The 14,697-nt window shown below is 37.3% G+C and overlaps 1 protein-coding gene across 1 annotated transcript in view; it reads left to right on the top strand.

The window, feature by feature from the left end:
* Positions 1–14,697, top strand: part of LOC120626911 (lachesin-like) — a 53,629-nt gene that overhangs the window by 26,146 nt on the left and 12,786 nt on the right. Inside the window, exon 2 of the mRNA XM_039894702.1 lies at positions 13,635–13,738. Coding sequence (XP_039750636.1) covers positions 13,635–13,738 — 104 coding nt within the window. The remainder of the gene's footprint in view (positions 1–13,634; positions 13,739–14,697) is intronic.

A 14,697-nucleotide genomic window follows, 5' to 3' on the forward strand; every position in this document is an offset into this window, starting at 1 on the left:
GATCTAGGAAGTGAAATTAGACAGTATTGAACTATAGATCGATTTATAGAAGTACATTATAGAAGTTGACAGTAATGAATCTTAATTCTCTTACAAGACTGTCTTACTCTAAAAACTACTCTAATAATAGTATAAGTTCTTAGCATTCATTTATTATGTTACTAGTATTTTTTTGGTATAGGTTCTTTGACTATTAATATAAGACTTAACTTGGACGTTACTGTACAAAGATATAGGACCTATCATCTGAGTTATTATGGCAATATGAAGTGACGTATGCACCTGGTGAATAAATATATAATAATAATAAATATACTACGAATATCCACATATCGCTATCTAGTCCCAAAATAAGGGTAGCTTGTGTTATGGGCACTAAGATGACTGATGAATATTTTTAATGAATAATGTATATTAATACTTATAATATACATATTAACACCTAGACAATGAAAAACATTCATGTTCATCACACAAACATTTTCCAGTTTTTGGAATAAAACCCACGGCCTCAGAAATAAGTTCGCTGCCCACTGCGCCAATCGGCCGTCAATGCCATGACTGTTTCAAATTTGATACTTGCATGGCATTCGTGAATTTTCTATATCCGTTAATCCATTATGCAGATCACGTACTTTTATAGACATCGGACATAATTTATGACGTCACACGATAGCATCAAGATTATTTCTCATGTCTTAAGAAATCAGGGCCCAGATGCTACAAATCTACAATAGAAGAAGTGCATGGGCCCTTGTATTACTTAGACTATTGGCTCTATATAATAAGAGCCACTGCTTTGCAAACGTTAGTTAAATAAAAATTCATCTCACTACATTATAGTTTTAAAAATTTAACAACAAAACTGATTTTATCTCTATTAAATTAGAATCTATATTTTGATCACACTAGAAAACAATATAAATAAATCAAAGATAGGCATGTTATCTTAATCATTTATTGGCTTACTGACTTTTCAGGCAACCAAATATCTGCAAGGCTCACTAATTAAAAATAATATTCCTCACTCACATTTGTAATATAATGTTTATACATTAAAAAACGTCATTACGCTAATAAGTCGGTGTCACGTTTGTAAACGACCAGAATGATTACAATTTCACCCTAAAGCACTTTACATTTCTACGCCATTTGCAGCCATTTACAAGCCAGATAGCGTATTCCCGTGTAATTGCTCGGTCCATAGGTGCTACGAATATAACCTATAGACATTCAAGTGAATCTTGTGTGCATTTTGCATAAAATCGATACTCATGAATTTACCCACGCAGAGGCCGCTGAGAGCCGCATGCGACTCGCCAGTTCGAATTTGCCAGAATCGGTTTTATTTTTAGAACGCTATTCTGGAATGGAAAACAGATGATTCGATTTCAAAATATACACGTTCGCAGGCTGCAGATCTTCCAGTATGTCCAGTGTGCTTGAGGATAAGATTTGCTCAAGTTAGTAGTATGACCATACTGCTAACTTGAGCAAACATTCGTAATGACGGTTGCATACTTATTGTTGGCAGGAGAGTTTATTTGCAATATTTGTTTAGGAGGGAGAATGATGTCGTTAGCCAACCAACCCGCATTGGAACTTTGTGAGTAAGGAGGTTCCTATGAGGCGGTCTGTGCCCAGCAGTGGGACGTTCATAAGCTGGTGGTAAATACAGTTGTAATCAGTTTTTCACTGACATATAGGATTCCAAACATCGTGGTGTAAAAAAACTGAAAGAATAAAAATTCGTCTTTTTTTTAAAGTTTTTTTTAAATATAAATAATAAATAAATATATATCGACAATTAACACACATCGCCATCTATGTATTATTTTTATGAATTATTTATAAATACTTGCATAACTACTTATAATATACAGATAAACATCCAGACACTGAAACAAATCCATGTTTATCACACATTTTTCAGTTGTGGGAATGGAACCCACAGCCTGTGTCGCAGTAAACAGGGGGCATTGCCCACTGCGGAAATCGGCGGTCAATGATTGACCATTAACTTTTAGCAATGAACGAAGAAACTCATACAGGCATTTAAAAGAAAGGTTCAAGCCTTGGTTCAACCTGGATTCAACATGGTCAAGTCGATAGAATCGAAAATCGATTGTGGCTCCAAGTAAAAACATCACACAAACATTGGCCCGTACACAAAGCCAAGTTTGCTTGATCAAGTCTCATGTAAATTAGCCAACCTATGCAGTATGGCTACTGCATAGGTTGGCCAAGTAAGATCGTGCAATCTATAAGTTGGATTCACATCGTGTTGCGTACTGTTGTATATAAATGGTCACCGCAGCCATACATCTTACACTATTATCCTATATATTATACAAATATAATATAATGTACACGTTATACACGTATAACATAAGATAAGGTTACGAAAAAAAATACGATTGTCTGTAAAGTCGGTTTACTGACGATAGTTGAACGTGACAACTTCATAAGAAAATACTGATGGAATTCAAAAGAAATTTTAATTTTATTTGTTTGATAGATACATACATATTTTGTATGTATATAGAGAAGGAAGTAAATGGAAATCACAATTGAATTGATCAAGTTACCTTTATTTGTAAGCTTGAATACAATTATGTAATTTTTTTTTACTATATACAATTGACACCTCTTTCACTTTTCACTGCACTTCATACTTGACGAAAACATGTAAATGTATTGTTATATAGCAAGTGTCCATGCGGTTGCATAAACCACGCAAGTAGGAGAGAGACAGATGTCGAACGCTGCCGAACGCGGAGGCAGATTGTGCCTCTATGTCGCTCGTTCCGCGCTCTCGCTTGCACTTGCACTTCAAGCCTTAAATGGAACGCCTCAGAGTAAGGTAACGCCGCATGAGTCATGTTTTTTTCGTGCGTGCAGCCGCCTCCATCGAATTATAAGACGTTGTCACGTCAAAAAGATAAGTTTACTTACATCAAGTTTTGTCGGTAGTTTCTAGTAGCATCTCTATATAATGATACTAACTAATGTTGTAAATGATAAAGTATGTTTGTCAATCAAACCAATCTACTAGATATTTGGCATAGAGTTAGTTGAAAGGGCGAAGAGAAATATAAGCTACTTATGGTTCTGGAAAAACATCAAACTCCCTGAGAACATTTGTATTTTTCACACCAAATATCGTCCTACCTTCATGTCTTAACAAAGCAACCAAACGACTTTAAACCGCGGTTTAAACTGTGGGTACGGCTAGGTTTGTATAAATGCAAGTGCATGAACTGGGTGCTTCAGTCTTCTATCCGAAGAGACTTAAAACAAGATAAGTCTTCTCTCTAAATATACACTAAACTTACGGGTGTTAATAGCCATCCCGTCTCATCAAATAAATTTTACTATTGATTAACACAAATAGCGTTAACGATTTCTGTTATAGCAAAGAACCTTCATTTTCAAATAATATTATTAGTATCAAACAAAAATGAGAGAAATCCTTGAACCGCAAGCAATTTTAATTTAAAGTGTTGGTACCGATTTTTCAGCTCTGATTCAAAAACTAATTTTTATTTTAAATTATTGTGTAATTATTTCAAGTTTAGTATAACAAAGTTTTGACCCACCCCTGCTTACTGTAATGATATGTTCATACGACCCAGCGCATCAGTTAAATGTATTTTTTTGTAATAAAATGTAATGACGTTTTATTACAAAAAAAACTTATTTATAGGTATCATAAATCACGAGTGAGCACATTAAAATGAACACGGTTTTAAGCAGGACGTTATATTGTATGTAAAATTTCAGAGCATATTATTTAAGGGTTAGGTAACCTTTTTAAAATTTAATTGGACGAAACTGGACGAAATTTAATAGGGTAATGGGTCTTTGACGGGTTTTTCAATTATGAGCAAGGGTAGTTAATTTAGGGTAAAGAGGTAAGCAAAACGAATGCGAATAGCCGGAGCGACGACGCGGTCCTGGATATCTAATTTACTTGGTTAGACAACGTGGACTTTTGTCACAGTGCACTGTGCTGGCCCAATTAGGTAAATACAGACATCGAGAAATGCTAGGCCAGCCGCCGTGCAAACAATTTTCAGCTTTTAATATTCTTACATAATCACTTTGACTCGTGTAATCTCGCTACCGGCATCCGTATCATTAATATATAATTAACAGTTAAACACGAACATAAATGACTGAGTAAGTAGGTAGATTTTAATTAACAACCCTTTACGGTTCTGGATATTCGTTAAGTGAGTATTAGAAACTCCTCCTTTCTATTAAACAATAAGCACACACGAGCACGGCACGATTTTGTTCGAAAATAATTTTGACAGAAATGGAGTTACAAGTACATTTGTGAACCTCCTGACTTCTGAGTTCCTGAGAGGTCCTGGGAAGTGGGAGGTCCTGGGTTCATTACATGACAGGAATAATATGAGAATTTATAGTTCCAGTAATTTATTTTGTCTGGTCTGGTTGGCCGTGGCTATTTACCGCTGTACCGACAAAGACGTACCGCTTAATGATTCAGCGTTCTGGTGCGATGCCGCGTAAAACCTTTTAGTGATGTGATCCAAAAATGAAGGGGTCCATATTAATTTGTCAAGAATAATTATTAAGAGCATACAAATATAACTGTTAGTAGTTAAATATTATATTGGTATACCTACTTACCTACCTACTTATAATTTAACAAAGGTACAATATAATCCGTTCCCTGTCTGACTGACAGACGGTTCATCGCCTAAAGTCTAAATTGCTGAAGACAGATAACAAATTAACTTAAGGGATATAAGGTTGCACGGAAGGATATTTAGAAAATCTCTGCCAGGAGAGGTGTGATAGAGAATGAATTTGTATAGTGGAACTGGATGAATTAATATAAATAATAAATTAATATACTACGACTATACACACAACACCATCTAGCCTCAAAGTAAGCATAGTTTGTGTTATGGGTACTGAGATTACTGATGAATATTTTAGACACTAAAACATTCATGTTCATCACACAAACATTCTCCAGTTCTGAGAATCGAACCTACAGCCTTGGACTCCGAGAGCAGGATCGCTGCCCACTGCGCCAATCGAACAAATCAACCCTTATAAATGTTTACAGTTCCATCAAAGCTAAATTAATCTTCATAGAATTTTGTACAAAGATTAAGCTTACATTTTCAAGAAAAATAACCAACCAAACTAGGTAGGTACTATATACCGCAGGTTTTTTCTCTCATCTTAAAATTATTTCTACACATTACTATAGACAAGATTTTTTTATGGACTAATCACTGTAGCTACTGAACCTCATCGTAGCGTATATTTTGTCAAGTAAATCTTTATTTACTTGACAAAATATACGGTACGATGGTATTAAGCTAGATATCAATAACCAGGGATGGAGACATTATAAATAAACCCAATAAAGTCCGAACCGCAGGCCATCTATCATGAGCTGTATATTAGAAACAACATTTCGCGATTGTTTATATATATACTGAGTAAGCTCTTCTTTCATTAGAGACGAAACCGTCGCTCGCAAGAAGGCTGTAGGAACACCAAGATTGATGGGCCTGCGATGGATTTGTTCTATTCGCGCTCACTCATCAATCATTCGCGGGTATTTTTCCGTGTCTCAGGTTGTTTAGCCTAAATAGATTGTTGCAGGGTTTCATACATCGTTCATATCGACATGTGTATCACATTAGCATTGACGTTTACTCAATTATAAAAGCCCTAAGGGACGTGCCGTATTTTGGCTGATGTATCGTCGTACACCCTTTTTACCAACTGCAACATAGGGTGGGTAATGTTTTTCAGTTATACGTTTACCCATATGTACAATGAAAAGAAAGGCAATATATAATACCAATCCGCACTGGGCCAGCGTGGTGGACTTCGGCCTTAACACCTTCTCATTGTGGGGAGGAAACCCGTGCCCTGTAGTGGGCCGGCAATGGGTTGATATATATAAAAACGCGGCTGCTGCTTATCTACCAGTACAGGATCATGTGTCCTTATCCTTTGGTCCTAGTGGTACCCTTTGGCCATATTTAATAATTATGTCTTAATAATTACACCGTCATCATCAGCCTAATAAAATCCCACTGTTGGGCACAGGCAATATCTCTTAATACAGGAAAATGTAGAGGTTACTTTCATTAATTACCTTCCTTTTTTTTTAAACACATTTTGGTACCTACTAGTCTTACTGTCAAAAAATTGTCAGTAATGGTACGGAGAATTGGTACTGTCCTTTGACAGTTCTTTTAACCCTTGGTCATGCTAGTAATAATGTTAACTGAAACTGGACGCTGTGATAGCTTAATGGGTAGGACTTCGACATCCCTAGTACGCACCTTTAAGCTATTAAAATATCACATGCTTCAACGGTGAAGGAAAAAAACGCGAGGAAACCTGTATGCGTATGAGAGTTCTCCATGATGTTCTCAAAGGTGTCATCTTCTTCTTCTTCTCTCTGGGCAGTTTCCGCACGTAAGCGCTTCGCTTGTTGTTCGTGAAATTTCCCATTGTTGCTCGCTACTCCAGCCATCCAAGCTCGTCCCAGAATCCCAGCATGCCGCCTAGGTTGCTGAGGACTTCTGGGATAGTGGCTGGTGATCCTAGGTAGATCTCGCGTTGCTCTGTCACACCCGTGCACTCCAGCATCACGTGCGTAGGTGTTTCATTCGCCTCCATGCATGCTCTGCAAAGAGGGCTGTCGGTGTCACCTATAATGGAAAGATGTCTGTTTAAGGAGCTATGCCCTGTTATGAGTCCCACCATCTTCCTAAGTTTGCTTCTATCCAGGCGGAGTAGTTTGTTAGTTAGATGTTGGTTTAGGTTAGGGAAAGCTATTTTGGTTTGTTTACAATCTATTGCATTGGCCCAAAGTTGGGAATGCTCCCTTTGTATTTGTTCATGTAGCCATGTTTTGTACTCACTGAACGGAATCGGTACGATCGGTTCTGGCCCTACTACCTTCAGTGTTGTGGCTTGGCGAGCTAGTGAGTCCGCCGCTACGTTGCCTGGGTTCCCGTCATGCCCTTTGACCCACCTTAGGGTGATGTCATTAGAGGCAGCGAGTGTTTCCAAGGCGTTGCCTTTTGTACGCCTCTTCCAGGATTTTGGTGTATGCTGTGCTGGTGTTCTTCCAGAGTCCTGGGGTTTTGAGTCTCAGGGCTGCAAGTGTAGCCTTTTTTTTTATATATAAGTGGAGCGGCGGGATGCCTAGTATGGTTTCAAGCACCGTTGTTGGTGTCGTGCTCATGCCGCCAGTGATGGCTAGACACGCTTGTCGTTGAAATTTTTGTAGTTCTTGCTGGGTAGTTATGAGTTCTGTTCTTGGCCACCATATGAGTGCAGCATATGCCAGAGTACTCCTTACTACTTACCATATGGTACAGCCAATTCATTATTTTAGGTTTTAGTCCCCAGGTTTTACCTAGCATGCGTTTGCATTGGTGTAATATAATAGTTGCTTGGTTTGTTTTGTCTTCTATGTGCCTTTTCCAACTGAGCTTGCTGTCCAAGGTAACTCCTAGGTATTTCACTTCATTAGACAGGGTGAGGCACGTATTAAACAGGGTGGGTAATTTTGGTATATCCGGTTTCCTTTTGTTAGTGAAGAGAACCAGCTCTGTTTTCTTAGGGTTTACTGAAAGATCGTTTCCTGACACCACCTTTCAATTAGTCGCAGAGCTCTTTGCAGGATTTCGCATAGCGTATATTCTAGTTTACCGCTGATGAGAATTGCAATGTTATCTGCGTACCCTATAGTGTAAAATCCACCTGTGTTGAGTTTTGTTATAAGGTCGTCGACAACCAGGTTCCAGAGGATTGGTGATAGCACTCCTCCTTGTGGACAACCTCTGGCTACTATTCCCTTTGTAATTCCGTTTATATCCACTTGTATTATTCTGTGCTCCAGTAGCGCTCCTATCCAACTACGCAGTGTTGGGTGTACGTTGTAGCGTGATAGAGCTTTATCTATGCTAATAAAGGTTGTTTTATCAAAGGCTCCTTCGATATCGATGAAGGTTCCTAATGTTGATATCTTGTTTCCTAAGTCGCGTTCTATTTTGGTTACAAATGAGTGTAGCGCGGTTTTGGTTGATTTGCCTGTGTTGTAGGCGTGTTGATTTGGGTGTGAAGGTAGGTCCCTCAGTGCGCCATCTCTTAGGAATCGGTCCCCCAGTCTTTCCAGCGTTTTCAAGAGAAACGACGTCAAACTTATTGGTCTGAAGGATTTCGGGAGGGTGTAGTCACTTTTTCCTGGTTTTGGGAGGAAAATTACTTTGACTTCTCTCCAAGCCAGTGGTATGTATCTGTAGGCTATACATGCCTTGTATATAGCTATTAGCCAGGGTGTCAGTTGGGTCCGGCCCCATTGTAGGAGTGCTGGAAAGATGTTGTCATTTCCTCCCGTCTTGAATGAGTGGAAAGTATTAATGGCCCATGTTAGTCTTTCTGGTGTGACTATTTTTTTTGCGAGGGTCCAGTCTTCTTCGCTGAGATCTCTTACTCCGTAGTTGTTCCAGTCTGGTGCATTTACTATTTTGCAGCCTGGAAAGTGGGTCTCAATCAGTGTTTCGCTCATCTCTTTGTCGTTCTTTGTGTATGTTCCATCATGTTTTTTCAATGACCCAAGTGTACGGTTATTGTCTCGGGCCAGAATTTTCCTGATTTTGGCAGCACCGTCGTAAGATTCGATGTTGGCGCAGAACTTCTGCCAGGAGTTGTTTTCCTTGTCTCTGATACGTTTATTATATTGGTATTTCTCAAAGGTGTATGGACTCGACAAAACCGTACAGGGCCAGCCATCTGTGCAAACCTAAAATATGTGTTTAATTTTGCCCGAATAGTGGTTGGAGATAGAGGACAGAACTCCTCAGTGGACTGCAGGAAACCCCTCATTTAAGGCTTAGCGATACTGAATACTTTAATTTTTTTTAGAACTGCAACTAAATTTAATGCCACATCAAAAAAAAAATCAAACGCAGACGAAGTCGCGGGCAACAGCTAGTCAATTATAAATTTATTAAATAATAATAATAATAATATAATATCAAGCATCGCCTGTTTCCGTTTTTTAAATTCTCATTAACTTTGTAGATATTCCAGATTCAAAAGCCTAACATACTTATTTGCATTACGGATAAAACATTCGAATCTATTGTCCGGGAGAGCTTTTCGCGAAGTTATTAAGTGGATTCGAACTAGGTCGATAGGCATCCTGTATGAACCTTTCGATGCAACCATATTCAAAACCAACGATATGACCTACATTACACGACGCAATTGCCACGTTTATTCTATGAATACAAATGAAATTTCAAATAATCACCATCACAGCTTATGGCGTATCTGCCTGTTAAATCTGTCTGTTTGAAAGCGATAACTAATCTCAACAATACTTGATGGATTTTGTTAAATAATTCACCAGAATTCATATCGCTCAAAAATATAATTTATTCTTCACCAGCTGTACCTGCCTGCGCCTTCTTCTCCGTTTACTATTCGAGTGTACATCTCTTCAATGTATCTCTATTTAAATTGTCAATGCGAAAGCAAAAAATACAGTCACTTCATTTACCTAAGCACCACATGTCATCAAAACGCGCTCAGTCATTTCAGCATGAAGAGGCTATCACAGACTGCGTTTTAGATGCGATGGACACAGAGCGGCACGTTGCAAGACGTGCTTTTTGCATATGCTTAAATGGTTACTCATGTCAAGCCGGGGCGATATATTTACTTATCTAGGAAAGTAAGAAATATCTTAGCTTTAATGTAATAAAGCACATTGTTGTCAATGCTATGCCGAAATTGCTGATAAGATTCGAAGTCTGACGTTGTGATGCTTCAAATGTGGAATACACATTAAATATTACCTCACTCCTATTGCTTAAATATCCTCCAAAGACTAACGAATAATAAAAAAAATGATACGTAAGTCCAAGCCAAGCTTGAGCACGGATTTCGTACAGGCAATATACAAAGATTTCGTATTTGAAGAAAAAATAAAAATGTAAACCGAATGTATTATTGGTTTATGTAAATTTTACGGAAAACTTCAGCATCTGTAAATCAAAACAAGCATGAAGTTTGGTTGAGTTGTCATATTTACAAACGGAACTTAGCAAGAGAACTAAAACTAAACAAACATAACTTATTGACCGAAAACATTAAATTAACATTACATTAAAAAAATAATCCCTATTGTTAAAAACCGCAACACTAACTTTGTTTGCAGAGTTTTATTGCCAATATTTCAAAAAAACTATACTAATAATTAGAGACTTTTTTTATTTTTCATGACGTTAGTAGTTAGAGAAATAATAATGACCGACAGCCGTTGTACCGCGAGGGTTCCGTTTATTCAACTGCGAGTAGGGTTCACTTTTTGAGAGAACTTCACGATCAGTCATACTTATTATTACATGACATTATGGTATCATACTCTCTCAATCTCTATGTCGTGTTCGTCATTGCTAAGGGTCGTTCCCCTTTCACTTACAATCTTTTGATTTTGTGCTATTTGACTCGAGGTATCATACCACGTAATACGTATACCTCATCGTGATCGTTAAATTAAGATCATTATGAATATGTCTTAGCGTATTTTTGCCTCAACCGCAAGTATACTCGTACTCGTTTGTCTGGAGATAACTCCATGCGGAATTCAAAATTAATGATTTTCGGATTTATTTCTCAATTACTCGGACCGTAAAAATATTTATTTATTTATACTCTTTATTTGTACACCACCAAAAAAAAGAACAAACACTTCAATGAATGAAGCAGGATACAAAAGGCGGCCTTATCGCTAAGTAAAGATCTCTGCCAGGTCTCCTGCCAAAAAATACCTTCTGCAAGTCGATAATAAATATGAGAAACACATTTGGCTACAAATACTGCACATTGTTATATTAACCAGGTACGTACCCCTTCAAAGAAAACAGATGAATAAATAAATAAGCATTGCCGTATACAATGGGCAACGTGAACTTTAAAAACATTGAACCACTTCGTGTAAGGGGCGCACGGCAAACAGAACTTGGCAATGCTCTACAAACCAGATAGAAACCTATTTTGCTATTTTCAGTTAAATTATTAAATTACCTACGGTAACACAGCGAATTTCCTGAGTGCTGTGGCTGCATAAGAACGTTATGTAACTGCTCTCCGTAATATAATTTATGTGATGGGACAGAACCATAGGAACTTGTTTGTTGTATTAATAAAAAATAGCGAGTATTTCTATACGAAAAGAGAGATCGACGACATTCTTGTCGAAAATAATAATGATGCATAAATTCCATTACCAATGAGTTTTTTATAGTACTATAAAATCCAATAGCTAGAAGTTAAAAAACAAAGTGATATTAATGTTACGGAAAATTAACATAAGTTAATCAAATTATTTTGTCCATACAAAATAATCACCGGCCCGAAAAGGCGTTAGCAGTTGTACAGTGGGATCAGATTCTTTGAAATAGCCGACACCCGCCTTTCTATGAGCCCGTAGCCCTTTTCTAAGTGCGCCAACTATTTGACCGAACGAATGAACTATTGGCTGGCCACTTCCCGGCACGGCGTCTCACTGTTCTGTACTAGAATAGAAAGATTGAATGGAGGTGGAATGTAACGCCGGAGGAACAAGTTTGTTACGTTTATGAGCACATTTACCGGAATATATATAAAATTTATATAATATAATAAAATCAGCCACATATTTATGACTAATTGAACATAACGTTTATTATATCGATAAATAGTGTTAGGTATGCCAAAAAAGTACTAGATTGGTATTTTCCATACAACGCGAGGCGTTGGTTTAGTGTGGGACAATCTAACAACAATCCCTATCCCTATCCCTATCCCTATCCCTATCCCTATCCCTATCCCTATCCCTATCCCTACCCCTACTAATATTATAAATGTGAATGTAAGTTTGTTTGTTACGCTTTCACGCAAAAACTAATAAACCGATCATCACGAAACTTTGTACACCGAATCCTGAAAGTATTAAATAATATAGGATGTTTTTTATCCCGAAATTAAGCTCATTCTTTTGGGAGAGGGGGCGAAAGTGTTTGACGATTTTACATCGTAACGCCGTAAAATGATAACCGATTTAAATAACTACTTTTGTACGTTAGAGGTTATAATTTGTGTTTAATTTTGCCCAAATTTCGTGTAGATCTGATGAATGTGATTGGAGATAGAGGACAGAACTCCTGTGGGGACGGCAGCAAACCCGTCATTTAAGGCTTAGCTATCCTAAGTACATAAAGTAAACATTTATAGGGCCCTCAGTGCTGGGACTAAATAAAAGTTGTCAGAAATGCTCTTCGTTAACTTTAGCATATGAATCAACTAATAATGCGATTTCGATTCTTCCCTCAACGATCAATATTATTTGTAAGTGATAGAAGGAGCTGAGACTGATTAGACAGTTCTTTATAAATATTGTTTATTATGTGAATTGAAAAATTTATTTTTAAAAACTACTCCAGTCCTTTTTTATATAAGAATACACAACTTAAAAATTTCATTAGATTTACACCTAAATTGAATGCCACATGTCTTTCTAAAAACAAAAAAAAACGCAGATGAAGTCGCGGGCAATAGCTAGTTAGTTTATATAACGATTCAAAAAATACATTTCTCTTAAGTCCAAGTTGGTATTCAATAGCGATAGAACCTATTTTTAAAAACGTCCATAATAATTCTAGTACAAATAAAGCTAGCAGAGAACTTTGTACAGAGCCTTTGATCGGCTTTTACTTTCCGAGTTTCAAATAGAACAAATAGCGGCAAACGCAAACACTAGACTACAGAATATTTTATCACTAAAGCTGGCCACACACGTACCGAATCGGAAAATATAACAAAAGAGTTATAATAAAACCGTAACCCGAAATTATACCGGATACTAGTCGGTAGTTATTGATTAACGTGCTGGCCACAAGACGCGCGATGCGACTGGTGAAGCAACAGCGATGCGACTAAACATATTTAGGGAAATACGACAAGCGATTTGGTTACCCATAGTTTTTATTCAATTCGCACAAAAAATAATTTTACGCTAGCACGTAAAAGTTATATAGGTATAACTTAAACTTAAAGAGGGAGGCTAGCCAAGTGGTAAATACTTCGGCCTCCCATTCAGGGGGTCGAATTCGGGCCCTTACTTTTCGGAGTGTGTGTATAATCTAATTCAAGTAATTAAATAACACTAGCTTTAACAGTTAAGGAAAACATCGTTCTCAAAGGCGTGTTGAAGTCTACCCTACGCACTTGGCCTTGTGATACAACCTAAACCATTTTCAGCCTGAGAGGAGACCAGCACAATTACTATAGGAAGGAGACAACAATTATGTCCCCCGATTATATTCCCTGACAAGGAATCAACGTGTCAGTTTGCCATAGTAGGGAGAGGTTGTTTAGTGCCCACGTTTATTATTACACGCATATTATTTCCATTTAAGCGCCAATGCTCGGAGAGTTGATAAAGCTGTGGGAGAAGATGAAATTGTATTCTGAAGAATACCGGGGACAAAAATGTCCATGCTAGCCTTGCAGTGGAGTGGACCGGTAATGGATTGATAATGATTATACTCTAACTTAATTGTTTGTTTCAGAGTCCCTGTTTCCCCGTTTCGTGGAGCCGGTCCCAAACGTCACGGTAACGGTGGGAAGGGACGCGCTCTTAGCGTGCGTCGTCGAGGATCTAAGAGGATACAAGGTATTATAAACTAATTTCGTTATGAACATTAATTGAGTAATAATGAGTTTATTTACAATGTTTCGGAGCCGATAACAATGTTAGCTTTAATTAATTAACTTTAAATTCCAGCATGAATCGTGTTTTGTAAACATACTAGGAATTTTTCAATAAGTGAACTTCGATTTGAATTATTTAACTTTATTATGAACACTCAAAGTCCTCAATTTGAAATCTGGACTATGGTCAAAACATTCGATCAACGCATCTTTTAAAAAGATTATTTACCGACCGGTAATGGGTCGATATGATGATAGTAAATAGAAAGTTATAAATAGATATTTGTAATTATTCTAACTATAAAAGAAGTCAACATAGGTTTTAATTAAAACCTTTCTGCCCACTACAAGGCATGGATCTCCTACCACAATGAAAAGGGGTTAACGCCGTAGTCCACCACGCTGGCCCAGTGCGGATTGACTCCACATACCTTTGAGAATATTATGTAGAACTCCCAGGATTGTAGGTTTCCTCACGATGTTTTAATTCACCGCGGAATCAGGTGATATTTTTAATGACAACTCTATTTGCTATACGAAGTTCTATCTAAAAATAATGTAGTATTATGAATCAAGAATATTATAGTATTCTTTTAATTCACAAAAGCATAGCATTCCTAAAGATTTTACTTACAAATATCACTATTACAGTAAAAGTTTATAATAATATAAGAGAACGTGGGTGTTAGTCTCTATAAAAGGTATGTAACATCAATTCTACACAACTCCATTTGTTCTGCAAGAAGTTTTAACAAGCCAACTTAATATCACTTTACTCAGAATGCACGATTCACCAGTTATTAATCATGCAGGACGGGTAGTTAGCGAAATTGGAGTGGCATGTAGAGTGGGTACTCGGATTTAAGTGGTAAAAGCAGAACAGAGTTTTAGAAGACGATTTAATATTCTTTGACGAGTAAA

This window comes from Pararge aegeria, chromosome 10 (assembly GCF_905163445.1).
Source record: "Pararge aegeria chromosome 10, ilParAegt1.1, whole genome shotgun sequence".
In the NCBI taxonomy this organism is placed as follows: Eukaryota; Metazoa; Arthropoda; class Insecta; order Lepidoptera; family Nymphalidae; genus Pararge; species Pararge aegeria.